Genomic DNA, 27225 nt, shown 5'->3' with positions numbered 1-27225 from the left:
ATTAATCCGCCATGTCAAGGTGCCCTCGACGCATGCGCGCGGCTCAGCATCCCGTGGACTCGGCCAGCCGGCGCGTCGGAACTGTATACCCAACTTGCACCAGGCTGGAACAATAGAAGAAACCAGACTGGACCTTGAGAGCCAGACACAGACGCGGGGAAGACATCAGTTGGCATTCATTCAATGTTTGGTATTAGGCTCTGACACTTGACTCACAGCACAGACCGTCACCACAGACCAGCATCCCTGTCTGGACACGGGCGGGCATCTGGAGAAATCAGAGGGCAGTCAGGTCCTGGTTCTACTGGAAGTCTGGAATACAGCAGACCGGACTTGACACTTATGCCTGGCACCCAGAATGCACATGTACAGAAGTACCAGACCCAAACTCGAACCCCTCCCGGAGGTTGACCGTCAACTTGCAAGCTGACCAAGAACTCTACTCATTCAATGTTCCATCGTTGGCGCAGACCAGTCGTTCTCAACCAAGACTCGTTGCTGGTATCCAATGACCATAGGCGACGTCGACTTGACGATTGTCTCTCCCGATGCAGGGCACTCACAGAACCTTAATCACAATCTCTCCCTCGCCCACAGGTCTCTCAAATCCATCCCAGTACATTTCAAAAGTCTCATTGTCAACATCAAATGCAGTGTCACCGTCTCTTCTCTTGTCATTTAGAGAGAGTGCATCTCTCTGTGCCCGCCGATCAGCGATTCTCCTCCGCAGAACCTCCTTGTCTGCGTCGAGGAATACCAGAAGCCAGCGTCCACCGTGTTTAGTAATGGCCTCTTTGTACTCCTCGCGATACTTCCTGTTCCAGAAGGCGAGATCCAGGACTATGTCTTTCTGCTTCTCTCCGAGCAGGCGGATGAGCTCTGCTTTTACGTGCTGTAGACCCTCAGCTTGATACTCGGGGTATTTGCCCTCGGGATAATCAATCTTGAAGAGTCCATAGTTTTCGTATATATAAGAATCAACAGATAACCGAGCCGAGTTTGGTAGTTTTTTAACAATGTCCTTCGATAAGGTAGACTTTCCTGCCCCTGAGGACTCGTTTGACGCGTTAGTCAATGCTTGCCTCGGAATGCTGAACTTTGGGGAATCCTCATGTCTACTGACCGGATATCCCACAGGTCATTATAACTACTTGTCGGTCATCGTTTTCTGAATACTGAAGATGGGAAAGTACCTGCAAACGTGTGAGATCCAGTTGGCGGTAGTCACCTTTGCGGACGCATTTAATTCATACCTGTTTGAGGGCAGAATTGCTCGTAGTGTTCGGGTCATCATTCATGACGGCAGAGGGGTTTAATGCGAAAAGGAAAAGATGCCTTCCAAGGGTGCATTCAGAGACATGTATATGGTGAAACCAGTCATGGAGCCCAGCTTGCGGAATCGCAATCGAAGCCAGCAAAGTGAGTCATTCATCTTTAGCCCTGTGCTGCATCGTAATTCTCCCGCCATCGAGCCTCCGAAGCGCTTGTTTATTGAGCAAACCGGATCACCCTGGGAATATAGGGAGAAAGGAATCGGATATTATTTTGTTATATTAAAACGACATTATACCTTCTGCATTGATCCCTTTTGACACATCACATGCGTCATCAGACTGACCATGCTTCAGGCACGTCAGTTGGACGAGGATGGATACGCGCAACAGACAACGTAGGATTCTCCCCTGGTCACGCCAAGGTATATGCACCGAATCTCTCATGCCGGATATCCTGGTAAAGTTGGTCCGTACGACGCCCTCCATTTGAAAACTCATTCCATCTTCGCAGGATTGACATTCGAGGCGGACGACTCCGCGATCCGAGGTGGGTCACGTGCTTGGTCGTATCTCAGTGGAGGCAACGTCAATCAGCTGCGACATTCTTCAGAATTTAGACACCAGACTGCTTGTCGTAGCCACATTGCCCGCCCTCTTCACCCAATTTCGACGAGCGCTTTATCAGCAACCAAGTCCAACAAACCCTTCTACATCACCTTTTTCAGATTTCCAAAACACAATGTCTGGCGTCGCAGCCATCGAAGAGGAGAGATCACAATACCAAGAGCAGGTTCGTATCCTACGTTTCAGCACTCCATTATTTCTATCGCTTTGGGCTAACTCTGCGTCAAGCTCGATATCGTCCTTCAACAACTCCGAGATGACCCAGACAGCGCCGAACTTCAGGCTCTACAGGAAGAGCTGACCAACGTTATTGGTCTTCTCGACGAGAACATCGCAGAGCTACGACCAAACCAGCCATCTAAGCCTGCCCCCAAAGAACCGTCGCCGCCACCACAGCCCGAAAAATGGTCTCGTGAAAACCACCCCGCCTTCAAGAAGGCCCCTCCGCCCCCGGAAGAAAAGGAAGAGCCTCCAGTCACGTATCATGTGAACGACACCGTCATGGCCAAATGGGTATCCGGAGACAAGAATTTCTATCAAGCCAGAATCACTTCCATCACCGGGTCGTCCGCCGCACCGATATACACTGTCAAGTTCAAAAGTTATGACAATACAGAGACTCTAAGATCAAAAGACCTAAAGCCCATTTCTAATAAGAGGAAAGCTGACGACCCTCCGCCGCAGCCGTCGGCTCCAGGTGTTGTGTCGTCTGCTGGGGCTACAATGTATCCTGGTGCCCAGCACGAAGCCCAGCAGGATGCGGAGGCTGCGCAAGCCCCGAAACCAAAAAAGATCAAGGCCAAGAAAGAGCTTGAGGCCGGCAAGGCTAAGTGGCAAGCATTTAATGCAAAGTCTAAATTTGGCAAAACGAATAAGAAGGATAGCATGTTCCGCACGCCGGAGGGTATTCATGGAAGAGGTATGTGCATATGCATATAGCATCTTTTTTGATGAGCAAGACCTATACGCTAGAGTATGCTAACAATTGGCGATGTAGTGGGCTTTACTGGCTCTGGCCAAGCTATGCGGAAAGACCCTACTCGATCTCGTCATGTTTACCAGGTAAACGAAGACCTAGACTAACGACTCTCCTTTTCATTTTTTTCTAGTTCATGTTCACAAGCGCGATACCAAGCCAGGTCGGCGTTAAGGGATGGATGTGTTAAAGTTGGGTGGGCTTTCACGCTATATCTCGGTAATATGCCTCCTGATTGATAAAGGCTGAGGCTAACCTGGTGTATCTTCGCCCCTGAAACGGCCTGCTACGGCCTGCTACGGCCTGCTGCCGAACCTCGTAATAGTTCGAAAAACATAGGATATACCACGTCGACGGGGGATAAATCATTCTTGTCAGTTCGGAATCATAATTTGGGTCTAGGCTTGACTGGGCTCTATTGATATGGTACTTAAACCCTCGCGAGATCAAGACTGTGCAGACGTGCTAATGGCTTTATGTGCGGGATATCATATGTATTGAAACAAAGATTGTACACGGAACTACCATCCCTTACATTCCTAATTCCTCTCCAAGCCAATTTTTGGCAAGATTTTATCAGCAACCCGTAGAAACGCCGATGCTCTCTCACTTGATGGTTCGGCCACGACCGTAGGCTTCCCTCTCTCGGCATCGTCTCCAATGTTTGGATGTAGAGGAATATCGCCCAGGAAGCATATCTCATGATCTTTGCACAACCTCTCGACTCTTTCATTCGACCCAAACACATTCGTCTCGCCATGGCAATGGGGACATACGAACAGTGACATGTTCTGTACCAGACCTAGAATATTCACATCCACTGCCTTGAACATGTTGATACCCTTGACAGCGTCTTTCGTTGCCAGGGTATGAGGGGTTGTGACGATTAAAGACCCTAGGAAATCAACGTTAGCAGACTCGTAGCCCACGAACCACAGGGAGGAGGGGTCGGGAGGTTGGCTACCATCTAAAATGACTTGTTGGGTTATGGTTAACTGTGTGTCACCAGTACCAGGTGGCAGGTCGAGAACCAGAATGTCCAAACCGCCCCAGTCTACTTCGTGAAGTAGCTGTTGAATGGCTTTCATCACCATTGGTCCTCGCCAGACAACCGGCGCATTCTCGCCAACTAGATAGCCCATTGACATGGTTTTGACACCATAATTCGTGAGAGGAACCAGCTGGTTATCTAGAACAAAGATCAGTCGTCAAGCCATACACCCAACAAGACAAAAAACTTACTTTTTGATAATCTTGGCTCTCCGGACAAGTCAAATAGTGTTGGAATCGACGGTCCAAATATATCTGTGTCTAAAATGCCTGCTCGGAAGCCCAATCTGGCAAAAGCCAGGGATAGGTTGGCTGCCTCATTGACATTAAAATGCGTGAATACCGTGGCATTGGACCGGCCAAGAACTCACCCGCGACTGTGCTCTTGCCAACACCGCCCTTGGCAGATGATACGGCGATGACCTTTTCAACTCCAGTGATCTTGCGTCGCTGGGGACGTTTTGCCCAGGTTGGCGGCGTGCCAGATCGGGGCAAGCCCTACGGCATGTGTTAGGTCATATAACGAAAAAGGAAAAAAAAATTATAAAAACATATCATAGGAGATTGATGAATTGGGAACTCACTAGAGGGTTTTCATGATATAATGGGCGAAACGACTGTAGGAGGCGTGCTGTTGTCTGGCGCATGTTTGGGACTGCTGTCGCCGGTAGAACTTGTGCAAAAATAACGCTATTAGAATTTGGGGTCGTTTAACTGATTTTGACTACGTTGGATATACAAAAATACTGTGGTTAAGTGCACGACCTAATAGTAGTTGCTGGGCCAGGTTTTTGGGCCAATGGTTGTATAATGTCGAGTCCGGTCTGGTACTTTATGCTATCAAGGCTGGTAACGGGAGGTGGCTCCAGCACAGACCTACCGGCAGCATAGAGTTCAAGCTGCGTTCTGCCACTACACACCGCCTAAAAGTTGATGCTGGAGCGACAGAGACAAAATCTTTTGAACGTGGGGCTCACGTCTGATCTTGAATCAAGCATTGCAAGCTGAACGGGAAAGAAAATGGCCAAAGTAAAAGGCCGCGCCGAGGAGTTCCAGGATCCAGACGAGGCTATTGTCAAAGGTATTCAGGACAACCCGAAAGCATTGCCATTTTGCACAATCGCATAAACTAACATTTACAGACCACGACCCGGAAGCCAATGGCAGCAGTAGCGAGGACAGCGAAGACGAGAATCTGGGCACGGAGCACTATGTTCGCGTGGGAAAGAGCAAATTGAGACAGAAAGAAAGCGTTGCACTCGGCCCTGAATACAGGGGCTCTCGGGTTAGCCGGTCTGCATTGGATAACGAGACCGAGGATGACGAAGACGCAGAGGAGAGTGAGGACAATGATGATGATGATGAAGACGACTACGACGATCCCGATGTCGCCGACCTGGAAGCCGACGAGGCCGAGTTCAACGACTCGGAGATTGACAGTGACAACGCTCTAGGCGAGTCGGATGCCGAACGGTTCAAAGACTACTCTTTTCGTGGGAGTGCCAAGCCTGCAAAACCCGCGGGAAGGACCAAGAGGGCGACTGCAGCAGATTTTATGTCTGGTGATGACGAGAATAGTGAATCTGACAGAGATGAAGAGATGGATGATGGACTTGATGCGCTGGTGAATGGTGGAGACGACTCTGAAGAAGTGGACGATGAGGATAGTGAGGAGGAGGAGGGGGAGGATGATGATGATGATGATGATGAAGAGGACGAGGAGGATGACGAGGACGGCGATGATGACGAAACTGAAGAAGAGGAAACGTCCGGGAAGAAAATTGCGGCCAGACCCCACCTATCTGCTCTGTCCAACCGAGCCGATATCGACAAAGGTGTTGCTATCCAGAAGCAGCGCAAGATTTACGATGGTTTGCTCAACCTACGCATTCGGTTACAGAAAGCACTCGTCGCCGCCAATTCATTCCCCACGGTGGAGGCGGGCACTGATGCCGAGTCTGAGCCATACGAAGCTGCTGAAGAGGCTGCCATCAAGCTGCTGAACACCATTAGCAGCTTACGTGAAAGTATCAAAGCGCCAACTAAAACCGGTGAGAAGCGGAAGCGCGATTTTGTTGCATCAATGTCAAACGATGACATTTGGGAACAGCTACAAGACGAAGACAAGGACGCGACTGGCTTTCGCCAAGAACGATTGGAGAAGTGGTCCAAAAAAGTCCAAAGTGTCAACATGGCAAGACCAAGTGGAATTAGCGAAAAGAGCAAGACCCTCATTAGTGCTCTTCAAGAGCAGTTAATAGTCCCCAACAACAGGCTCGTCAAACGGACACGAGTCCCTCGATCATGTGCCCCTGCGCAGCTTGCCAAGAAAGTCGCCACTGACGAGTATGTCTACGATGACGCTGACTTCTACCAGCTGCTCCTGAAGGAACTGGTTGATCAGCGAACTGTAGAAGGAGTCGCAGACTACGCTACTGCTGTGCCGACGGTGATGGTGACAGCGACAAAGGAAGCCAAGGTGCGCAAGCAAGTGGATCGCAAGGCTAGCAAGGGACGGAAGATGAGATTCACGGTGCATGAGAAATTGCAAAACTTTATGGCGCCAGAGGACAGGAGAAGCTGGGAACAGGAGGCGATTGACCGTTTCTTTGGAACACTGTTTGGGCGCAAGTTGGAGCTAAACGAGGATGAGAGCGACCATGAGGAGATGGAGGGAGTGGATATTGAAGAGGAAGGACTGAAGTTGTTTAGAAATTGAGCCGTGCATTTGTAGATATATCGGTGGCAAGCTGAAGTTGAAAATTTACCTCGACGTAAAAAATGAGGACGGAACCAGAACGATGTTAGTGGCGGTGTTTGATGGGGCCTTTGCTAGGGCAATCAATTGATCGCATGGTGATGACCAAGCCATGACTTTCAGGGCCTTCCTATTGGCAACGAAAAACAAAGTTGATTTGATTTACCCTGGCGCAGGGTATTTGCTCGTCAACCGGACCAGACCCTTTTGGCGCACTCAAACTAGCAGCACCCCGGACGGGCAGAGTTCGGAACTTTCAACTCACATTAGCCTGTCTCATCTTTGCCCTAGCAATCACCGCATACAGTATGTACACGCATCGACTGTGTGTATTTGACGGCGTACGTATTAGTACTGTTCAATCAGAGTAGAGATCTGCCACCTGCAGGTACTTTTCAAGGCATGCCACTCAAGCCTTTGGCCGCCGCCACCAAAGTTAGCTCTCCCGTCTGTGTGGACGTCACGTGGGGCCGTCAACCCTCGTGGTCCGTGGAGGAGGATGGGTTTTTGGCCGCTCTGACAGTCTTGCAGTGCCGGTGGCAGGCTGGCAGGCTGGCTGAGCCGGCGCCAGGTATTTGCCATCATCCCCCCCCCTTCCCTTGTTAATCACAGGTGCCTTTCTTTTCTTCCCGACTCGCATGGTTTCCCGGTCCGCAACGACGGGTGAAGGCAGAAGGGATTGATGTGGTCGGGCGCAACAACATGGAGCAGATCCAGACACAAGCGTCTGATTTGCGCTACCTGGCGCAAGCTCCCGCCGCGCTGAGCGACACGGCAAGCATATCCTATGATACACCGCGGCCTGGGCCACACGCCAGTCCGTCTGGTTCCGCTTCATACGGAGACAATTCCGCTGGCATCGGTGCCTCTGCGGCCGCGTCCAATGCCAACAAGAGGAAGTCGATAGACGACGGAGCAGCGCAAAAACAGACGAGGAGCAAGAGGAATCGGGTGAGTCTTGATCAACCCCCAGGGCCCTCCCTTGCTTGCTGTATATTGCACCCGGCATGTGTCGGCTATTTTGGCCTGTGATGTTGGGGTCTTGATGTTTGTTCTGATGTTTTTGGTGTTACCCGAGTCGTCCCCCCCTTCGGTCTTGTGCGAGCTGCAGATGCCGCCGGTTCGTCGCGTGTCACAATATGGCTATTGGCCGGCGGATGCGTGCATGCACGACTTGCTCTGTACATGGTGTTGCTGACATATTCTTGGTGGTTGACTGGCAGTATATCTCCATCGCGTGGTGAGTTCTTTATCCCCGACATTCCCCCACGCAGATTGGGACTGACGCAGAATGCGCACAGCAACGAGTGCAAGAGAAGAAAAATCAAGTGCAATGGCGAGACGCCTTGCCAACGATGTGGCAACCTCAATCTGGCGTGCTTATACGCCCCCAACTGCTGCTCAAACAACTTCAAGGACTCGGATGAGTTTAGGAGCGTCACAAGTCAGCTCAGTCGACTCCAGGAAGAAGTCAACTGGCTGAATCAGACGATGAAGACTCTTTTGCAGGCAGAGCCAACTCGTCTTGCGGCCCCCTCAACCGATCGCATCCTGAACGGCAGACTTGGCTCGACCCTTGCGCCCTCTCCCGCACAAAGCTCCGCGTCCATGGCCAGACCAGACTTGTCGCACTCCAAAGTAGGGGCGTTCCGGGGTCCTACCAGCATGGCTTACAGTCTAGATATTGCCAACACGACCATCTCCAACATGGGATATCGTGGTATCGATGAGACGTCCGACCAAGAGCAGCACGGAAGCGATGTTGCTATGCAGATCGGTACTAGCAATACTGGTCATGACCCTCTGTTAGAATTCGACAAGGACGAGATGATTCGGCTGTGTCGATTGCATGAGGAAGAGGTCGGTATAATGTACCCAGTGCTCAACATCGAGAGCGTCACCGCTCACGCCAAGAACATCGCACCGTTATTGGACTCTATGCGTGGCCAACAACAGCCCACGGGACTCGTCAATGACGAGAAGACATTACAACTCAAAATTGTCCTCTGCTGCGCTCTGGTTACCGAGTTCCATGGCAACAGCGACAAGGCTGTCCGACTGTATGAGAGTATGGAGGGGGTAGTCAACAAGAAGTTGATGTCTGAACCTACTGACGTGGCCAGCTTGCCGCTTCTTTGCCTGCTGGCCGGGTTCAAATATCTTTCTTACGAAGAAGTTCTGGCATGGAGAATCATGGGACAGGTTGTACGGCTCTGCCTGGAAGCTGGTATTCATCAGATGGCGGGGTTGATGAGGATCCAGGACGACTCAGAGAGAAGGGATGCACTGAACAGCTTCTGGTCGGCATATGTTCTCGACAGACGATGGGCATTTGCCACCGGGCTACCCTATTCGGTGATGGATGAGGAAATCGATCCCAGGCTACCGCTCCCCGTAGGTGCAAATACAGAGAGGAAAGAAACATGGGTCATATATCACTGACTATTTCTAGGAGGAGTACCCGTTCCTTGTTGCCATGATTACCTACTCTCGTCTTGGTGCCAAGGTCTGGCGCCAAGTGTCACGTCCCGGGCCGGCACTGGCTCGAGAACCACACCAGGAAGAGATTGATAATCTTGATCGAGAGATACTCCAGTGGTATGAGAGTGTACCCGAAGAAGTCAAGGTGCAAAACTGGGACAAGGAAAAACAAATATTATCGACACCCTCGTACAATCTGCAGCGTCTCAAGATCTTCACATATTTGAGACTTAATCAGGTCCGTCCATCGACGTGGTTTTTCCCGTGACAGAGTACTAACTGGTGACAGATTCGTATCTGGCTGTATACTCCTATTCTACACAGCGCCACAAGCATCATGCAACATCCGGGTCAAGCGCAGCGTGTTGTCGACTTTGCCAAGGACACTATACAATATTTGAACAATTTGAACAACACCACGAACTTGTACCGACGATCGCAATCCTTCTACCATCAATTCCTGGCCTCGGCCATTTCCGTGGTGTTTCTCGCGTCGGTGCATGCTCCCGTCCGATTTAGTGCTGTCTGCAGGGAGGAGTTTTACCTAGCGCTGGACTTGGTGAAGGACCTGTCGGCCAAGAGCTTTGTCTCCAAGCGCCTATGGCGCACCATCAAGTCACTGAAGGACGTGGCGCCCCGATTCGGCCTGAACCCCGATGATGACGCGCATTCTAATGCTGCTCTGGGAATGATTGGGCTGGCCAGGGGTCATATGGAGAGCACGCCCATGACGCAGTCTCCTTTCCCCAACATACATCTGCCTCAGAGCCACCAGACGCCGGAGCAGCCCGTGGAACAAAACGGCAAGAGGATTCAAAGCGAGCTGTCGCGAATTTTCGAGGGCTACGTCGGCTTGAATGGCTTCCAGTTTGGAGACGAACAAGTTCCCCCACATAATGACCTTGCCACGGCCGACTCTGTTGGGGGCATGTTTACACCCGATGGAACCGTGTTTCCCCATTTGAGGGAGATGTTTTAAATGACAATGTGTATCGGGGGCTGTGTGTACAAGGGCAAAACTAGTGAAGGGCAACGCTGTGCCAAACTTTGTAGTAGCCGACGACCCTTTTTTGTCAAGGCCATTAGCTGTACAATAACTTGAATGACATGTAAACCACTCTATAACATGGCACCATCTATTGAAATGCGGGTTATAACTCGACGGGATGCCACGGCTGTGCCTGACCCCTAATCCTCTCGCCGGACGGGTGTCAGGCGGCCGCGGTTCCGCGGATGGTTTTGGAACACATGGTTAGTGACGTCTGGCGCTGACAGCATCTTACGACCCTGTTTGTCAACATAAAGATACATGTCATATAATCCGCGGACTATGTAGCCGTCTTCACGGCTGGCTCGACCGTGCTGTTTACGGGCAGAATCACTAGTATGTAGTCGAATGACCGGGCGGCGTCGCCTCGCCGGCTCCATCAGCCCCGCGACGAGTTTCCCGATACGGAAGCCAGCTTTGCACCATTGCCGCCCGGTGTCCCTGGCGCATCGACGCACCTGGCCCTGCGGAACGTCACTCAGCTTTACCGCTTGCCAAGCTTACTGCATCTTTTGTCGGATGTACTCCCATGGCGCAGTATTTACATCATTGGAAACAAGGACCTCATTGCCGGAGGCTCGCCGGCCATGGCGACGGCCCTTGCGGGAGTGGCTCGCGGCGGGGACGACTTACAAGATTGGCTGCCAATCTTCGTGGTGGTTTGCCAAACAGCGCCTGTTTGATAGGACTACCATGATGCGAAAAGTACCATTAGAAATGGGGATTTTTTCTACGAGTCATGCATGTTGCTCTGAACTGAACAACGAGGCGCGTCCATCACAAATAGCACCAATGTATGTCTTAAAGTCAAGTACAAAAAAAGAAGAAAAAAAAGGGGCCAGCAGCATCTCATCAAGGTACCAACTTGTCACATTGAGCTTGAGCCATTGTTCATGAATGGCACACGATTGGCTTGCGTCACTGCACCGGGTGCGCCAATGGATCGGTGGCGGAAAGCCATATGCAGCACTTGCAGCATCACAATTCACAATTAGGGCTTACTCGCTTGGACCAGCTTCTGGCTCGTGGCTAGGCAACCACATGAAAGCGGTACATGGCATTGGGCGCTGGGCCATGACGAACCAGCGCCGTATGTACTCTGATGGACAATGCCGTGGCGGCACTTCCACCGCTTGTTATTAACGTCATTTGGAAATATATGTGTCGAACAATGTAATCTAGTTGAGACCCTCGCTGCCCGCTAATCAAGACCATGAGACGCCGTCCGGCCCAAGACCATAAAGCTCATTTCGTTGCCAATCGTAACCATCTAAAGTGTCGTCATGTCAGTCTCAAATTGCGCACGAGATGAGTCAGAATAGAACTTACACCAGTTGTGAAGACGCACGTCGCCAATGGGTATATGAATCCAGTATCCCTCTCTACTCGGCACAGAAGATAGACCTGCCTCGGCATCTTCCCATGAAATGCTCCTCCTAATGGGCATCATTCTCCAGCACCTCAATCCTTCAATGTCCGCTCTTTGCATCCTGGTCGCTTCCTTGCCCTGGCTTTCCAAAAGAGAGACATCTATGAGTTCGTACCAATCCCATTTCGCACAAGATACCGTTACTTCCGCCATCGGTGGCGCGATTCGGTTGATTAATTCGTCCATTTGCGGTAAAAAGGAGTTGTGTAACCTCTCGGATAGTAGTCGCCTGTTGTCATATGGCCAAATCATGTCGGTGGCGTGGTCTACCTCATGGATAACCATCCGGGCAAACGCAATCCGCAAGTACGCAAGAGACGGGAAAACCGGGTGTTGGTATTTGGAGTGCTTCACCTTTGAGCAAAAGCCTTCTACCAGAGGAAGGTCTTTTGGTTGCCAAACCAACTCTAGGGATCGAATGTTGGCCAATATATGACTCGGAAACAGATCGGACATGCTCTTCATTAGAACGGGAGACGCAATGTGGAACGTGTTGGTGCCATACAGAACATCCATGACCTCGAAATATCTAAACAGAGTTAAAAGTGGTTAGTGTTGCTAGCATCGTACAGGGTCGATAGAGTCACTCAAGGCAGCCAGACACGCAAAACTCACGCTCGCTTGCAAGATAGCATCCACCCCATGACGCCAATTTGACACTTCACTGGCCACGTTCCAGGCCACGTATTACACTTTCCTGATCCGCGGAGGCACAGGTCTGTATCTGGTTCTCCAAAATGGGCCCATTGGCAGTTGCATCTCCTGCCGTAAGTCAACGGTGGTGTCTTAATGACGTCGAACCGGTGGCATACACAACCAAACCACCTCCAAGTCATATTCCTGCCAGACTTTGTATCCAAGTGCGAGTCCGAGGCCAGGTTTTCTTGGTGAATCCTTGCATGCACGTCACACCCATCGTATGGCTTCTTCTCAACCAAGTTGAATGGGAGTCGGAAATCCAAGTCCATATGTAGCGTGCGTTCTCCAAAAGCTGAAACCAAAACGTGCCTCCGAATCTCGGGCGGGAGGCGGCTAAAGATGGAAGTTTTGGCCTTCTCATCGTGTTGCGGGCTCTGGGAGTGGACAGCCCTATATGCTGATATGGGATCTGCCATGGGTCTGCTCAGCAGCCGCTGCAGCGAGTTGTCTTTGCGTCGACGCTCCCTCTTGTCCCTATTGTGCCCAGACAGCGGGTATGCATGGGACCATGTTGTACGAAGCAAATCACATGCAATGACGCCGGCAAATAGCACAATCATCAAGGCCGTCCAGATGGCAGCCCGTGCCATGTCGGGGAGTGCTTTAAGCAGCCCACGCCGACGGCATACGTCCCATGCGTTGGGCCAATCATGCCACAATTCTCTCCACCAGCGGCCGGCCTCGTCCATATTGTGGTGCACGAGTCGATCTTGATGATGGATTTGCAAGATGCTGTCGGTGTGGCGATTTTATATGTGGCATAGCTGCTGGCGTCGGAGGCGTCGTCGTCGTCAGAGAATGGGGAGATGTTCAGGCACAGAAACGACACCCGATATTCAACGTGCTGCAGTGCGAGAACCCGGCGTGTTGGGTGTGCAGACGGTGGGATGACGAGAGATGGAGAAGAATCAATGAAATTCGCATTTGGTATGACTTTTGATGAATTTTGCCGTCTGGGTGATGGGGATTTAAATCCTCAGGGGGGGCTGAGTGATGAGAGCCGAACCCCGTCACTGATTCACCACTTCGCCTCTTTGCGCTGGCCGTGTCTTACTCCAGAAGCAATGTCTGGCCGTCCCGGCATCAAGTGCAGCGGCCAGTAACGACGGGCTGGCACTAGCACGTCTTAGTCGTGGCCGAAACAATGCTGCAGTAATTAGCGCTGCCCCGGTTGTTGATGCGATGATATTTTGATGATTTCCTAAAAGTTGGCAGCGAGGTGAGGAGAGGCGAGGCGAGCCAAGATGATGGGATGAAACACCAGGTCTGGAGATGAAACAAATGGCTTAAGAGAATGAACGCGGACGTTTTTCTACGCCCGACAATTGCGTCCAAGGCAAGAACGATGCAGTACCTGCCTGCACTGCCTAATCAGGTAGGTACCTAGGTAGGTAGGTGGGTGAGCACTGAGCACCCGGATAAAGTGTTGAACTTGTATGTACTCTGTTCAGCCGTGCGTGTGTGCGTGTGTGCGCCATGTAGGCAATAGTGTACATGCAGGGACCAGACCAGACTCGAGGAACAATTTACGGATCCAAAGATCGTACTGGCTCGACGCATCATCGCGGACTCGTGAGCTTCTCGTGCCGACCGCCGCACGCGCGTGGCTGAGAACAACGGAGCTGATGGGAGGGGCTTGACGCAGCCTTCATGCGAAGAGGCTACCTGGGTAGGCAGCCCATGCGCAATTGCACCGGGATCAGACGGTCTTTTCGGTCTTCAGTGGCAGTCAGCATATGTGCCAATCGGGAAGTGGCCGTGTTTCAATGCGAATTCGATGCGAGTCCAAACCACGCCGTTGACATTTGCAAACAGATGCCGGACACCACGGCAAGACATATGGACACTTGGCACTCATGTATGTAGTGCCCGGAGAAAGCGAGCATCGACCAACGCCTCCAAAGACTCTTCTGATTGGGGGCAGTCGTTTTCTTTCCTCTCTTGTCAAAAAGACACCCCTCGAGCAGGTCGACTTGTCCGCAAGATATTCACACCGCAGTACAACCTGGATGGCCAACCAGCCGACGGCCTCTGGCAAAGGCAATGATTGGAACGGGGTAAATCGAATGGCTATCATTGTATTCGGGCGAGTATTTGTCATGATGTCTACACATCGGTACGAGTCTTGTCAGAGCGGCTCTGTCTGTGTTGGGCACGGGCCGCATGCTGGATTGTTGAAAGGAGGTATTCATGTTGGTTGATTGAACAAGGTCACGGGCCTTGAACATGCACAATATAGGAAAACGGGGGTATTAAGCACCGTCAATGTGTCGCCTTTCTTTGTGAAATGGGCCTGTTTTATAGCTGGGACCTGTGGCTCGCAGAATCGTTTGACACAAGAATCGAGCAACAGTTGAACAAAAAGCGAGAATACCACTTCCCTGGCCGCATGTAGTGCCTCTCGACTTTGGCATGGACTCGGAGCCCATTATATGGTCACTGACTCACGCGGACAAGAGCCATGATGCTACGAACAGTCTAGATGCTCCAGTCTCTACACCCAGACACAAACAAAGGTGATCCGTGCCATGTATTGTTCCACGTATTCGAGCACGGTCCAAATCCTTGAATATTGATGCCATGCCCAACTGAAACCTGCCAAACGGCCAGCACCGAGCTGACGTTGGCAGCAGCTGAGGAGCAGCAGCAGCAAAAGCGGCACCGGGGGTGACATCGCCAGCCGCCTCACATGATGCTGCCCGGACGTCCCGATGCAGCAGGCCAAGCACCACCTGCAGCAGTAGAAATGTCATGAGAATGTGCAGATAGAACTGGGCATCATCCGGAGGCGCTCCGACGAAATATGCAAAGGTGTGGACGCCGAGGCGCCATGCACACCTCTAAACGCGCCAGGTTTTGTATTATCAAACCATGTTCTGGAAGACGGTAGAGACGAAAAATAGAGCATAAATAGTACTATGGAAATGTGTTTCGACAAGTTCCCGGGGTGGTGCGTTGATGACGTCGCCAGCCACCGTTGCATTGCAGAAGTTCACTTCCACCATGCAGGTCTGCGTATTGGAACAAGGCAAGGATGAATTTGGAGATTCTCTGACTTTGTCGACAAGAGTGGATTTGTCCTACTTTTCATTTGGAAGAACAGTTGTAGTGTATACTAATAACTCTCTATTTTAGCTTTTCTTCTGATACCAGGCTATTAATACCTGCGAGTGAAAAACTTACTTCGCTGACCGTATACTGGGGTGTGGTGTGTGTTTTCCCAATGCCGAAGAACCTCGTAGAATAGATCCCTTACTAGCATCCGCTCACTATATTCGAAAGGAGAGCTAGGTGAGAAGTTGATAGGTCCTAGAGAGATGATCTGGTGATAAATCTGATATGATGTACAATGCCATGCCGAGGAAGATAGGGCTGGATTGGTCGCGAGGGATAGAAGTCAGGATAAATATGGCAGTGTCTGGTCAGGTTGGAGGCATCAGATAATCCGTGCGCTATTACGGCTGATTTGGATAGACCTTGATAGTAATAAGGTTCTTGCTACTACGGGACATCCCACGTCAACTTCGGTAACTTGCAAATTCAAGACAAAAAGAGTATACAAGATTGAACATGTTCTTTCTATGTGGATAAAGTTGAGCTTGATGTAAGCATACCATTTCTTCTCAAAACAATCCAGGTCTTTAAAAATTAAACGCAGTAATTGGGAACCCTTCAGTTTAAAGTCTGACGCCTCGTCTCATGCTGCCACAGGGTTCTTATACAGCGTGGTAAAGTCAAACTCGATGCTGCTAACCTTCTACCTTGGCTGTTAGGCTGTTTGATAATATCCCTTGGGGGAAAGGGCATCCTGGTGAGGAATACGTACCAGTAGAAATTTCTTCGTCTCGTCAGCATTGCCTTCCATGCCTTTCAGCAATGCTAGAAATGGGTCCGTCTCAAGCGCAGTGTCTGCGTTTGTCTTGGAGATTCGATTCAAGTTTTTCCTAGACCGCCGGTCGATAAACTGAAGGAACTTCTCTCGCCGGATTTCCGCGTAAGCGTCAAGAATGTCCTCATCGGCCTTGCCCTCATAGTATCCGATGAGACAGTCCGCGAGGCCCGCCACATCCAAAACCGCAGCCATACAGCCGTATCCGCCAAAAGGATTGCAGACATGAGCAGCATCGCCCGCGAGGAAAACTCGGCCGACACGCATCTTTTCTACGCATCGATTGTGGATGCGGAATTGGTCCGTCTGCTTCACCTTGTACTGACTGGGATCCGGATGTCCAGGAAGCATCTTCTTGAATGCGAGTTCGCGGCGCTTCAGATATTCTTCTTCCGATAGATTGGCGGCCGAATCGCCATATGTAACTCGCCAGAGCTCACCCTCTGGCCCTTTGGCCTTGCCTCGTTTGGCAATGAGACCCCAGAATTCGTCGTCTATCATGTAGTTGCCACCATCCCAACCACTGTCTGCAAACCCTTTGTAGTATACCTGGGGAAAGGGGTTAGTTTATTTCGCTTGAATCTGAATAAAGCGGAGGCAGGCGTTTTCCTTTTCGTGAATAATATACTAGTTAATTAACAAGTGACTTACATTTTGAACAAGCAGGCGACTCTCAAACGTTTCACCAGGCCAATTCCTCTGGAATAGCGTTTTTCGAACGGTGCTCTGCCCACCATCACACCCAATAATGTAAGATGCCTCAAATGTCACGGTGCGTTTGACTCCGTCTTGACCGCCAACCTCGACCACCGCTGTTGCTGACCTTGAGTCCTGATCGATGTTAACAACCTTGTGGTTGAAAAGCAATGTGACATAATCAGAATATTTTTCTCGGCAATGTCGCAACATAATTTGCAAAATCTCATTCAGTGGTAGTATCGTCATGCGATCTTTATCGGCTTTGACCACGGACAGGTCTATTCCAGTAAGAAATTGACCGGTCCGGACACTACGCCAGCAGATGTACGGAAAGTGCGTGATGCTTTCTGACCGGATATCATCAAGGATACCTGCTCGTCGAAATACCCTCGTCGCTGGAACGCCGTATTGTGTTGCGCGCAATCTTTCATCCACACGATCCCATGATTCTAATACTGTCGACGGGATATGACTTCGGGCGAGAAGTATAGCGAGTAAGAGGCCAGCCGGACCGGCTCCCACGATCAAGACCTGTTGCTATCAGTTGATGGGAGTTAAACAACACGCGTCGTCGGCTTGTATTTTCCAACCTTTTCAAACGGCTTGGTGCTCTGTGGACATGTTCCATTCGGCAATTTAGAGCCTTCTGCGCTCGACATGTCGTTCTCTGAAGCCGCTCCGTCTTCATAGACTTGAAATATGATGCTTCTTTGGAAGAGGTTCTTTGGGAGAACTCAGATGGCCGGCTATCAAAGCGTCCAAAACCCGTCATCTAACCTTGCATCTGGCACGTCGCACATCAGAGAGGCACAGGGGTTTTATACATATTTCTCTGGGAAGGTGTCAATGTGAGCCCTTAATATTGTACGTGCCTCCGAAGTCCGTACCCTCTTGGATACTACTCTATTCATCACTCCCCCACCTTATCCCCAGCCTACCTCTATTGTTTGTGAATGAGGGGTAAGGGGGACGTAAAATTCGGTAACGAATAAAATACCCGTTCAGAATTAGTTCGTTCCTATTTCCTTCCGAGTTCCGCAAATATCGTCGTTGCTTTGTAATTGAGGATCAAGTGTGAAATAGACGGAAGTGTTCCGGCCCAAAGCCGTCACTTGCCGCCAGGTATATTTGTCAAGAACAAGAAGAAAAAGAAATGATGTGATTGTGCCATTATCCAAAATTGACCAACCGTTTTGGGCATCCATTGCATATTGATATGGAAGTGTTCTTTGCTAGGGAGACCAATCCTGGTCTACATGTTCCGCCATGGAATAAATCGAGCCTCAACTGGTCAGCAGGCACACCATGTCAGATTACCTCACAACCTCGCTTTACGAACAATCAGTGGAGAGATTAAAGATGCGGTGCTATCGGGAGTGAATCCCAGATTGATATGTAAGAGAAAGGCAACAGTGTTAGCTTCTCTGCCTGTTTGCTTGCCAACCCGAGTGCGAGACAGCTTCGGCAGGATCGTCAAGCGCGCCTTCCTCACAGCATGGCCCAGCCATCGTTTGTCGGCATCGAATCGGTGACCAGAGTCCAGTCGAACTGGGGACAATCTGCCCAGCTATCATGAATTACAGTCAGATGCTTCTTCACGGCCAACTTCTCTCCAGTATGGATGGATGTGTGGATAGTGATGGGGCACTGGCGCTGCATTATGTTGGTGCCGTTTTGACTCGTGTGCAGTCCACGCAGCCACTTTAGTTCCCCGCGGAAAACTGCACGATTTTGCCTGGCCGTCCAGAACAAGCATTATCTGTATTGAGGGTTATTATTGAGAGATGCTCATGGCCAAGCCTTGGGCCAAGTCATGCAACCGCATAGCCACGAACAATGTTGCCATCGAGGCAATCGGAACGGCCATATCGCTCCCATCTACGCCCTGCCTGCTTGCCTTGTCGACGCCGAAAGTCAAGATGTCAAACCGAAGCGTTCTCAGACACCTGTGTGACTTGTCGGGCTCATCGAACGGAATGCGTATTTCCGGATAGCCCAGACGCCGAGGCCTGCCCAAGACCGAACCGACATCCTCGCCGGAGAGATGCAAGCCAAAACGTTTCTTTGTCAAGACGACGCCCACGGGAGTCGGGAGATTCCAGCAGCAAAAGCTCAACGGCTTTGGTGCATATCCATGAGGACTCCGGCTTGAGCCACCCTGCAGCAGCATTCACAAGTCAGAATCCGGCACCCGTTGAGCCTTCCAGTCCGCAGCCCATTCTCAACCCGCATGCCCTTTCCCGCGGAATCGGCGGCCATGTTCAACAAGACCAAGAGCCACTGGAGCTTGACTCTACTCATCAGGATCATCACACCATGCATATCGTTGGACCCGCAGTGACAAATGACAAGCAGGTGCTATCCGATTATCTATCAGGAATTCCTGGAGCGACCAGGAGTACTAGGATGATCATTCCGGAATCCGCGGGTCGTTCTCAACCGGTGCTATTTACAATGGTCCAGAAGCGTCCGGTGGGTTTGGCCGTGAATAAAAGCCCATCTGCGGAAAAGCTGGCTATCATTGAAAAGATTTTGGAGCCTTTCGTTGATGACATTATCAACGAGTGTGTTGAAATCACAGTGTAGACCCAATTAATGTCGATACCGACTGACTCTAGACACAGGTATTTCACCAAGGCCAACGAGTGTCTTCCACTATTGGACGAGCAGTCCTTTCGCGACCAATATCTTGAAGACAAGACTCGTATTTCACCAGCTCTGCTATCTTGTTTATATGCCCACACCTTGGTTTATTGGCGCCATTCCCCTACGCTCATTGGCAATAAATGTCCTGATGACCGATTTATATGGAACCTTGCCAATGAAGCCGTATATTCTGAGCTTTACCTATCTCCAGGGATATCTATAATCAAAGCGATTCTGCTCAACATAAGCGGGCGACCAACCACGTCAATCATTGGGAACGGGGTGCTGTTAGGCTCAGCTGTATCCATGGCTCATTCCCTGGGACTCAACCATAATCCATTACCGTGGAAGATACCGCAGTCTGAGAAATATTTAAGAATGAAATTATGGTGGTCATTACTGCTTCATGATAGATGGTATGTTACAGTCCGATTCTGAGCGTCTTTCATCTTGTTAACACGGCACCAGGCTGAGTTTGGCTCATGGCACACCGCCCCATATCTCAAGGATACAATATGATGTTCCCCTTCCGACACTAGAGTGTCTTTGTGAGGGTGATTCCAGTGAAGCACGAGTACGAACAGCAAACGTGTTCATAGCACTGGTTCGACTGACTGATGTTTTGGACCAACATCTACAACGCGTGTATGCCGTTGACGGAAATCGGCCATGGGATACAGCTAGCCTGGAGCTGGCATTGAACAATTGGGTCGAGTCCTTGACTGGAAGTTGTCGTCTTATAGTTATTCGCGGCTCCAGACTCGAAATCCCGGGTGCGGCCAACCTCCGCTTGGCATATCTCACGACCAGGCTTCTCCTCCAAAGAATGGAGCTGGAAGCCGAGAAGCGCATTTACGACCAACTCAATGAGCGAATTATGAATCGCTACATACAAGCGCGGCGTACTGCAGAGGAAATACTCCTCCTCCTCCAAGAACTACAAGCCGAGCAGCTCGGCGGTTTCTGGTTGCCGGTGACAGCCTTTGCCTTTCCCGCCACAGTCAATTTCCTTCTGCGCTGCGCATTAGAAATGGAAAGCTCTCTCCAAGGATTGGCACGGAGCAGTTCTTTTCGAATCGCTCAGGACATTGTGGCCACTCTCCGCAAATATCAGAAGCAGTTCGAGTGGGATCTGGCTGATATCTGTGTAGCACAGCATGCGGAGATTGTGGATAGAATACTGGGTGGTGTGGCCAGAGAGGAAGAGAGTGACAACAATATGGATATTCAAGAATTTTCAATGCCTGATGCATCTATCCTGGATCAATACTTCCCAAGCCTCTGGGACCCTTTACAGAATGCATGGTGACAGAACACGCTCGTCACCTTGCATAATGATGGTAGTGAGGCAGTGTGGAGGGGGGGACATGTCGACTTGTCCTGCCGCGGCCAAAGTTGCCCGCGGGGAACATCCTGTGGACCTGATAAATGCGTTCTTGGCCGTTCATGTCCACGCCGGCAGCAATGTTGTGAACCGGTTATAAAAGGCTCCGCAGGTAGGAGTCTTTCTAATCCATTCATCATGTTTAGTACACCTCCATTTCTTTCAAGCCCAAGCAATTATTTCTGATCGACGCTTATTTACTTACAACTCGAAATGGCCCCGGGGATTGTCACAAAGGACATGGCCAGCACCTCTATGATGGTCTTCCCTATAGAAGAAGACATGCCACCAACATTGTACCAAAATATTGATGAGAAGGCCCTTGTGGCCAAGTCTAAGAAACACCTCCTTGATTATGGTACCAAGTTCGAGCCTGATGTCATTACTGGCTGTCGTGGATTATACATCTACACGGCATCAGGTCACAAGTTGTTGGACTGGACGTCAGGGCAAATGTCTTGCCTCCTTGGCCACGGGCATCCAGAGATTGTCAAAGTCATTACCGATCACGCAATGCAGCTTGATCACCTCTTCTCTGGCATGGTCTCGCCTCCAGTGATCTCACTTGCGGATCGACTTTGCAACGCTCTCCCAGCTGGATTAGACAAAGCCTTCTTTCTCTCCACCGGAGGAGAGAGCAATGAAGCCGCCATCAAGATGGCCAAGACATATACGGGCAAGTTTGAAATAGTTGGCATTGGGGCTTCATGGCATGGAGTGACGGCACAGGCACTTGGCGCGCAGTATCATTTTGGCAGAAGAGGTCATGGACCTTTGATGCCAGGCATGCACATGCTGCCCGCGCCCAATGCATACAGGTCCATTTTCCGCAAACCCAATGGCTCCTATGACTGGGAGGCAGAATTGGAATATGGATGGAGGATGATTGACTTGCAGTCGTGCGGCTCTCTAGCCGCTTGCATTGTCGAGTGCATCCAAAGCTCGGGCGGTATGCATGTTCTCCCACCGGGATATCTGAAGGCTTTGAAAAAGCAGTGCGAGATGCGAGGAATGCTCCTGATCGTCGATGAGGCTCAGACGGGCGTCGGCAGATGCGGGGACTTTATGGCCATCAACCACGAGAACGTCGTGCCGGACATATTAACCTTGTCCAAAACCCTGGGTAACGGTCTACCCCTGAGTGCGGTGGTGACCAGCGATGAGGTTGCCAGTGTAGCCGCGGAGAAGGGCTTCTTTTTTTACACCACCCATGTCAACGATCCTCTCCCGGCTGCTGTTGGTGACAAGGTCCTCGAGATCCTGTTCCGGGATAATCTGATAGAGCACTCGAGAAAATGCGGCGAGATACTGCACAACGGGTTGCAGAAACTACACAGCAGGTACGGCTGCATTGGCCAAGTGCGCGGGAGAGGCCTCATGGCGGGCGTTGAAATTGTGACGGACCGAGAGAGCAAAAGGCCGGCTTTGGAACTGGCCAAAAGAGTTGGAAACCGCGCATACGAGCTTGGGCTCTGGGCGAACTTGAGCAGTCATCCAAGCTTTGGTGGCACATTTAGAATTGCGCCTCCTATTACAGTGACGGAGAGCCAGGTGGAAGATGGGCTCGCAATCCTTGAGAGAGCATTCGCCGAGACCGAAGGCACGCTACCGCTGTATTGAAGCAGGGAGTAAAAATGTGACGCTGGGTTTTGGGCTATTTTGGTCAAATCATTTGCGAATTAGCAGTTGCAAAGTAGGCAGAGTAAAAACCGTTGACATTTCAGCAAAACGTATCCATACAGTGACGCCAACCCATGCAATCAAAAAAGCCCAATGCAAAAAACTCCCCGTGATGCAAAAACATGAGACACGCCAGTATTATGTCGACCATGGTCGGTCGCTAGGACCAGACGGAAACCTTTCAACTCCAATGCCTGTCCATTCCTCCCCGCCAAACGCCCGCCCATACAAGCAAAAAGAGAAGCTCAAGGCAACATCTGCTTCCGTCTCTGTTGGAAATAGTGCCGTAGATAGCGCCTTGCGGCCTGAGCGGCAACGCTCATGACAATGACTACCTGGAGGCCGACGAGGCCGAACCAGATGAGGTTTAGGATCTTGTCTTCGTCATAGGTGGTGCGATTTTTGAGGAAGGCGGCCATTGTTCCGTCGCCGGTCGGGAAATGGGTAAGACTTTGCGCACAGCTGCGGCGATGTCTGGGTGCGCGGTACCGAGACGGAGGTTTATATAGACAAGCTAGAGGGGTGTGTTGGAACGAGTCATGGACGATTCAATGTTGGGACACATGCATGGCTCACCTCTGGAATGGGGATCGCGTGTATTTCGCCGCTGGGGGGGGCAAACAAAGCAAATTCCAGCTGCGAGGCAGTGGCACGAAAAGGAACAAGATGATTCGGCAATGGGAGGTAACGACAGCCTAATGTCCAGAGACATACACGATAGCCGTGGCCATGTGAGAGCGCAAGCGAGAGGGAAAGTTGGAGAGCCACGTCACGGGGAGCGCGGGCTGGCGATGGCGGTTTTTAATAAACGGGTGGTCCCTTGGAGGTGAGACTGCGCCGACACTTGACACTGGGCGCCGTGGCTGTCAAAAGGGTTTTTTTGAGAAAATTGCCGGCCCACAGATACGATGCTTGGTCGCACTGGTTGGTGGCCCCGTGGTGCTGGGATGCCGGGATGCTGGGATTCATGGCGGTCCGTTCTGGAGTTGATCGGCCCCCCCAGCCTCCCCGCAACATTGGACGAGGGAAGGGGAGATTCCAAGGGATGGTGGGTGACACGGATGTGCGTGACAAGGGGCGGCCAACTACGTATTGCACTCGGGACAGTATGTATGTATGTATTTTTGCTTGTGGTTTGAATTTCATACACGGGCGAGGCTGATGATGACGGCGAGCAAGTGATGGTGGTTAAAACTCGAGGTACAGTTGGAGAGATGGCATTCGCACCAATCGACGCCGTGGAGCACAGGGTGATGCCCGGAGGCCGGACGCCGGACACACAATGTTTGAGGGGCGTGTTTGCTTGAAACACCAGCGATTGAGTGCGCGCAAAGTGGCCAGAAACACCATCCGTTGGCTACCGGTATGCAGCTGCATTGCCATTGCCCGCAACTCCATGACCTGTCATCAGTCGCTTCATCCGTGTCGCTGTGGCGTTGGGTTCTCGCAACCGTGTCCTTTTATGCCACGCCCATCGCAAAGATGCCAACATTGAAAGTTCCAAAGGATACTCGGGCGCTGCATCACACACCACGACCAGGTCCTTTACACGGTCCGATGTAAAATTGGAATTTTTGGCGACGTGAATGGAAAGGCTTTCCTTCAATCTCTTTATCCCCGTCTCAGCCATGGATTCTTTGTTGGGTTGGGCCCCCGCTACATCCACCGTCATACAGAGAGAGAGACAGGCCCATCGTGGCTCCAGAGATGGCAAGGATACGCGATGCTGCGGTCAGGATTGGGCCGTAGTCACCGTCATTTGGGACGTGGTTTATGCTGAATTCTTGACGTCTGTTTTGTAGACGACGGGTCAAAATGGCCGTTGGCAAGACTGCACACGAACCTACCTAGATATGCAGCGGGATGGGACCGTCCAAGTCTGCTCGCTTGCTTTGTGATGGGGTCAAGTTGACCAAGAGGGTGACGGTGAGCGCCTGAGAGGCGGTCAAGCCCATTCTGGTCCGTGTAGACGAAACATGTCCCATCCGGATGTCACATACATGCTCTTGCGGGCAGAGGGGGATTGGCATGGAGAATTAATTATAAATGATGGGTGCTCCGAGTTGGAGCCCAAACAAATACGTACGGCAAAATATGGATTCGGGAGAGAGTGTGAGAGGCGTGTGTGTGTGTGTGCCTTTGAGACGGCTGCCTTGCTCCATGCCTGCATGTGAATCTGAGCAGATGCCGCGTGGCCTTAATCAGCGCCAGGTCGTTCTTCTCACATCATCTACTACTATCAACCGCCACCGCAAGACCACATGTCGATGCAAGCCTACATTGGCAGCCGCGTGCCTGGGAGGTCTCGCATGAACGCAAGACGGGTTTGCAACGTTCGGTACTCCGTACAGGGCACATGTCCATCATGCATGAGGCGGCATGTGTATGCACAATACACCTGGATATCTCGTACGGAGTAACGTAGCTGCAGATGCCGCCCGCTTGGGTGTCTCAGATACGTCCAATCTCACATGTCTTGATGTGAATCGCCTCATCCCTCTTGTGGCGCAGTGCCAAAAGGGTCTGGTGCACTGGATGACGCCAACTGTGTGCCGTGTGAGTTTCGGAGATGGAAGCCTCCAGTGTTGCTGGCTGCCACATTCGATCGCTCTTGCGCATCACGGCCGGGTAGTGGAGGCCTTCACGTTGGTGGCGCCACTCGAACACATGAGCAGCTGAACATTGAACGCAAGAGCTCCCTTGAGCTGAGGCGACTGCCGTCAGCCACGGTCGTTGATGACGTCGCGATTTGCCCCGCTCATGAGCACCTCCTTAAAGCAGGTTCTTGACTTCTCGCCTTGAAACCTCGTTGCTCCGTGCTTGTTTGGCATCATACGAAATTTGCCGACCTTTGAAGAAGCTGGTATTCGAAAATATCTATTTTCTGGCGTAATTATCTGCGTCGCGACAAGACACAAAACAAAAGCTCCTGCTCTATCCATATATTGCACAGCTCCCCAAGCTTCTGTGATAGCGGGGTAAAACCATGGCTGCCGCAACGGTCCACGTCACGAATATCGCCTCCGCGACCAGCGATGAGGAGGTCAGGAACTTCTTCAGCTTCTGGTAAGCTTCTTGCACCATCCACCCGACACCCGACGCAGTTTGAATGGCAATGAATCGGCTAACGCCGTTGGCAGCGGCAAGATTGCCGACTTCAAAGTCGCTACCGAGGGCGACTCCAAGTCGGCCGACGTCACCTTTGAGAAGGAAACGGCCATGAAGACGGCCCTCCTCCTCAACAACACCCAGCTTGGACCGAACCACATCTCCGTCACCAGCTCCAGCAGCACCACCGATGATGAGGGCCACCACGACGCCAAGGTGGACCGCGACTCGGACGACATCACGCAGGAGGAGAAGCCCCGCGCTCGCATCCTCGCCGAGTATCTCGCTCATGGATACGTCGTTGGCGACGCCGCTATCGAGCGAGCCATCGAACTGGACACCAAGCACAACGTGTCCCACCGCTTCCTCAGCACCATCCAGAACATCGACCAGAAGTACCACGCGACCGACCGCGCCAAGGCCGCCGACACCAGCTACGGCATCTCGCAGCGCGCCAACAGCCTTCTCACCGGCATCGGCTCCTACTTTGAAAAGGCCAGCAACCACCCCACGGGCAAGAAGATTGTCAAGTTTTACACCGACAGCTCGCGCCAGGTGCAGGACATTCACGCCGAGGCTAGACGTCTCGCCGATCTGAAGAAGCAGGAGCACGGTGGGAGCGCTTACAAGGCCGCCGGGCTGGAGAGGGTTTTTGGCAAGGAGGCCCCCAAGGAGTCTGCTCCCACGGCTGCGCCTACTGCGACTGCTACCGCTACCTCTGGAGGCGCGCCAGCTACAACCACCCCGGCTGCTGTAGCGCCTACCGAGGCCATTCCCGCTACGAAGCCTGTAGATGAAAAGACGAGTTAGGTGTGGGACGGGTCTGCTGAAAGGATCAAGTGGCTAGTTTAAGAATGCACGTTGTGGGAAATTGTCTTTTCGCATGAACAATACACGAACGACCAGAATATGTAGTCTAGCACACCAAACTTTACCTCGTCCGAGACAGTATCTTTTATCCCTTTATTCAAGTTTTATCGAGCATTACACTAGAAAACTGGTGACTTGTTTGCGTCTTCATTTCTGAATATGTGCGCCAACAGGGTTCCCCGGTTCCTTTGAGAACTTTGCTTCAAGATGATCATCCATCGGTCCCTTGGGATTAGATGAGAGGTTCTGTAGTTGTGAGGGAAAAAGGTATTAGTGTGTTTTTCGCAGTACAAGGAGGACTTTATATCATGAGCCGTGCAGCATACCTCCAACTCAGACTTCATCTTGTCGCCCTTGTTGCCGACCTCATCTACCCCGGATCCTTTAGCGGGCGGCTCGTGCAGCTGTTTGCCGGTCTGGCGCTCGGGAGGCGGCGACTGTGTCCCTTCGGGCATGGTGCAGTTATTTCAACCTCGTCGTCTATCTGGTGCGGTGGGTAGTACTATGTCGGGGGTTTGCTAGGCGAGGACGTGTGTGGTTCTTTTGCACAAGTGACTTTTGTCGGAATTCCAATATTTCTCTTCTTTTATATTCTGGCCCCCTGGGCCGT

The 27225-nt window shown here is 51.4% G+C and overlaps 11 protein-coding genes across 11 annotated transcripts; 6 read left to right on the top strand and 5 right to left on the bottom strand.

The window, feature by feature from the left end:
- Nucleotides 1–559: 559 nt before the first annotated feature.
- On the bottom strand, nucleotides 560–1298 carry MAA_02307 (ATP/GTP-binding protein; the record flags this gene model as incomplete). Its single annotated transcript, XM_007820305.1, has 2 exons — nucleotides 560–943; nucleotides 1254–1298. 2 exons carry the CDS (start codon nucleotides 1296–1298, stop codon nucleotides 560–562), a joined length of 429 nt encoding a protein of 142 aa, XP_007818496.1.
- A 715-nt stretch (nucleotides 1299–2013) lies between these two features.
- MAA_02308 (Tudor domain protein) lies at nucleotides 2014–2981 on the top strand (the record flags this gene model as incomplete). Its single annotated transcript, XM_007820306.1, has 3 exons — nucleotides 2014–2064; nucleotides 2127–2817; nucleotides 2896–2981. The coding sequence occupies 3 exons, from the start codon at nucleotides 2014–2016 to the stop codon at nucleotides 2979–2981; spliced, it is 828 nt and encodes a 275-aa protein (XP_007818497.1).
- A 432-nt stretch (nucleotides 2982–3413) lies between these two features.
- On the bottom strand, nucleotides 3414–4571 carry MAA_10701 (phosphoribulokinase/uridine kinase; the record flags this gene model as incomplete). Its single annotated transcript, XM_011412419.1, has 4 exons — nucleotides 3414–4063; nucleotides 4117–4236; nucleotides 4296–4422; nucleotides 4509–4571. The coding sequence occupies 4 exons, from the start codon at nucleotides 4569–4571 to the stop codon at nucleotides 3414–3416; spliced, it is 960 nt and encodes a 319-aa protein (XP_011410721.1).
- Nucleotides 4572–4944: 373 nt separating this feature from the next.
- MAA_02309 (protein BFR2) lies at nucleotides 4945–6643 on the top strand (the record flags this gene model as incomplete). Its single annotated transcript, XM_007820307.1, has 2 exons — nucleotides 4945–5005; nucleotides 5067–6643. The coding sequence occupies 2 exons, from the start codon at nucleotides 4945–4947 to the stop codon at nucleotides 6641–6643; spliced, it is 1638 nt and encodes a 545-aa protein (XP_007818498.1).
- A 741-nt stretch (nucleotides 6644–7384) lies between these two features.
- On the top strand, nucleotides 7385–10142 carry MAA_02310 (fungal specific transcription factor domain-containing protein; the record flags this gene model as incomplete). The annotated part of the gene is made up of 5 exons (XM_007820308.2): nucleotides 7385–7633; nucleotides 7906–7922; nucleotides 7984–9076; nucleotides 9135–9401; nucleotides 9453–10142. The coding sequence occupies 5 exons, from the start codon at nucleotides 7385–7387 to the stop codon at nucleotides 10140–10142; spliced, it is 2316 nt and encodes a 771-aa protein (XP_007818499.2).
- A 1274-nt stretch (nucleotides 10143–11416) lies between these two features.
- Nucleotides 11417–13028, bottom strand: MAA_10700 (peroxisomal membrane protein PEX31; the record flags this gene model as incomplete). The annotated part of the gene is made up of 3 exons (XM_011412418.1): nucleotides 11417–11481; nucleotides 11541–12169; nucleotides 12256–13028. 3 exons carry the CDS (start codon nucleotides 13026–13028, stop codon nucleotides 11417–11419), a joined length of 1467 nt encoding a protein of 488 aa, XP_011410720.1.
- Nucleotides 13029–16108: 3080 nt separating this feature from the next.
- On the bottom strand, nucleotides 16109–17586 carry MAA_02311 (monooxygenase; the record flags this gene model as incomplete). Its single annotated transcript, XM_007820309.2, has 3 exons — nucleotides 16109–16777; nucleotides 16880–17458; nucleotides 17518–17586. The coding sequence occupies 3 exons, from the start codon at nucleotides 17584–17586 to the stop codon at nucleotides 16109–16111; spliced, it is 1317 nt and encodes a 438-aa protein (XP_007818500.2).
- Nucleotides 17587–18711: 1125 nt separating this feature from the next.
- Nucleotides 18712–20882, top strand: MAA_02312 (DNA binding domain-containing protein; the record flags this gene model as incomplete). Its single annotated transcript, XM_007820310.2, has 4 exons — nucleotides 18712–18875; nucleotides 18922–19491; nucleotides 19552–19989; nucleotides 20042–20882. The coding sequence occupies 4 exons, from the start codon at nucleotides 18712–18714 to the stop codon at nucleotides 20880–20882; spliced, it is 2013 nt and encodes a 670-aa protein (XP_007818501.2).
- Nucleotides 20883–21170: 288 nt separating this feature from the next.
- Nucleotides 21171–22577, top strand: MAA_02313 (4-aminobutyrate aminotransferase-like protein; the record flags this gene model as incomplete). Its single annotated transcript, XM_007820311.1, has 1 exon — nucleotides 21171–22577. The coding sequence occupies one exon, from the start codon at nucleotides 21171–21173 to the stop codon at nucleotides 22575–22577; it is 1407 nt and encodes a 468-aa protein (XP_007818502.1).
- A 3046-nt stretch (nucleotides 22578–25623) lies between these two features.
- MAA_02314 (actin cytoskeleton protein) lies at nucleotides 25624–26555 on the top strand (the record flags this gene model as incomplete). The annotated part of the gene is made up of 2 exons (XM_007820312.1): nucleotides 25624–25703; nucleotides 25778–26555. 2 exons carry the CDS (start codon nucleotides 25624–25626, stop codon nucleotides 26553–26555), a joined length of 858 nt encoding a protein of 285 aa, XP_007818503.1.
- Nucleotides 26556–26762: 207 nt separating this feature from the next.
- Nucleotides 26763–27070, bottom strand: MAA_02315 (uncharacterized protein; the record flags this gene model as incomplete). The annotated part of the gene is made up of 2 exons (XM_007820313.1): nucleotides 26763–26861; nucleotides 26942–27070. 2 exons carry the CDS (start codon nucleotides 27068–27070, stop codon nucleotides 26763–26765), a joined length of 228 nt encoding a protein of 75 aa, XP_007818504.1.
- Nucleotides 27071–27225: the final 155 nt, after the last annotated feature.

The sequence above is a fragment of the Metarhizium robertsii genome (genome assembly GCF_000187425.2).
Source record: "Metarhizium robertsii ARSEF 23 chromosome Unknown MAA_Scf_1, whole genome shotgun sequence".
NCBI classification, from domain to species: Eukaryota; Fungi; Ascomycota; class Sordariomycetes; order Hypocreales; family Clavicipitaceae; genus Metarhizium; species Metarhizium robertsii.
This window is presented reverse-complemented; position numbering and strand designations above follow the sequence as displayed.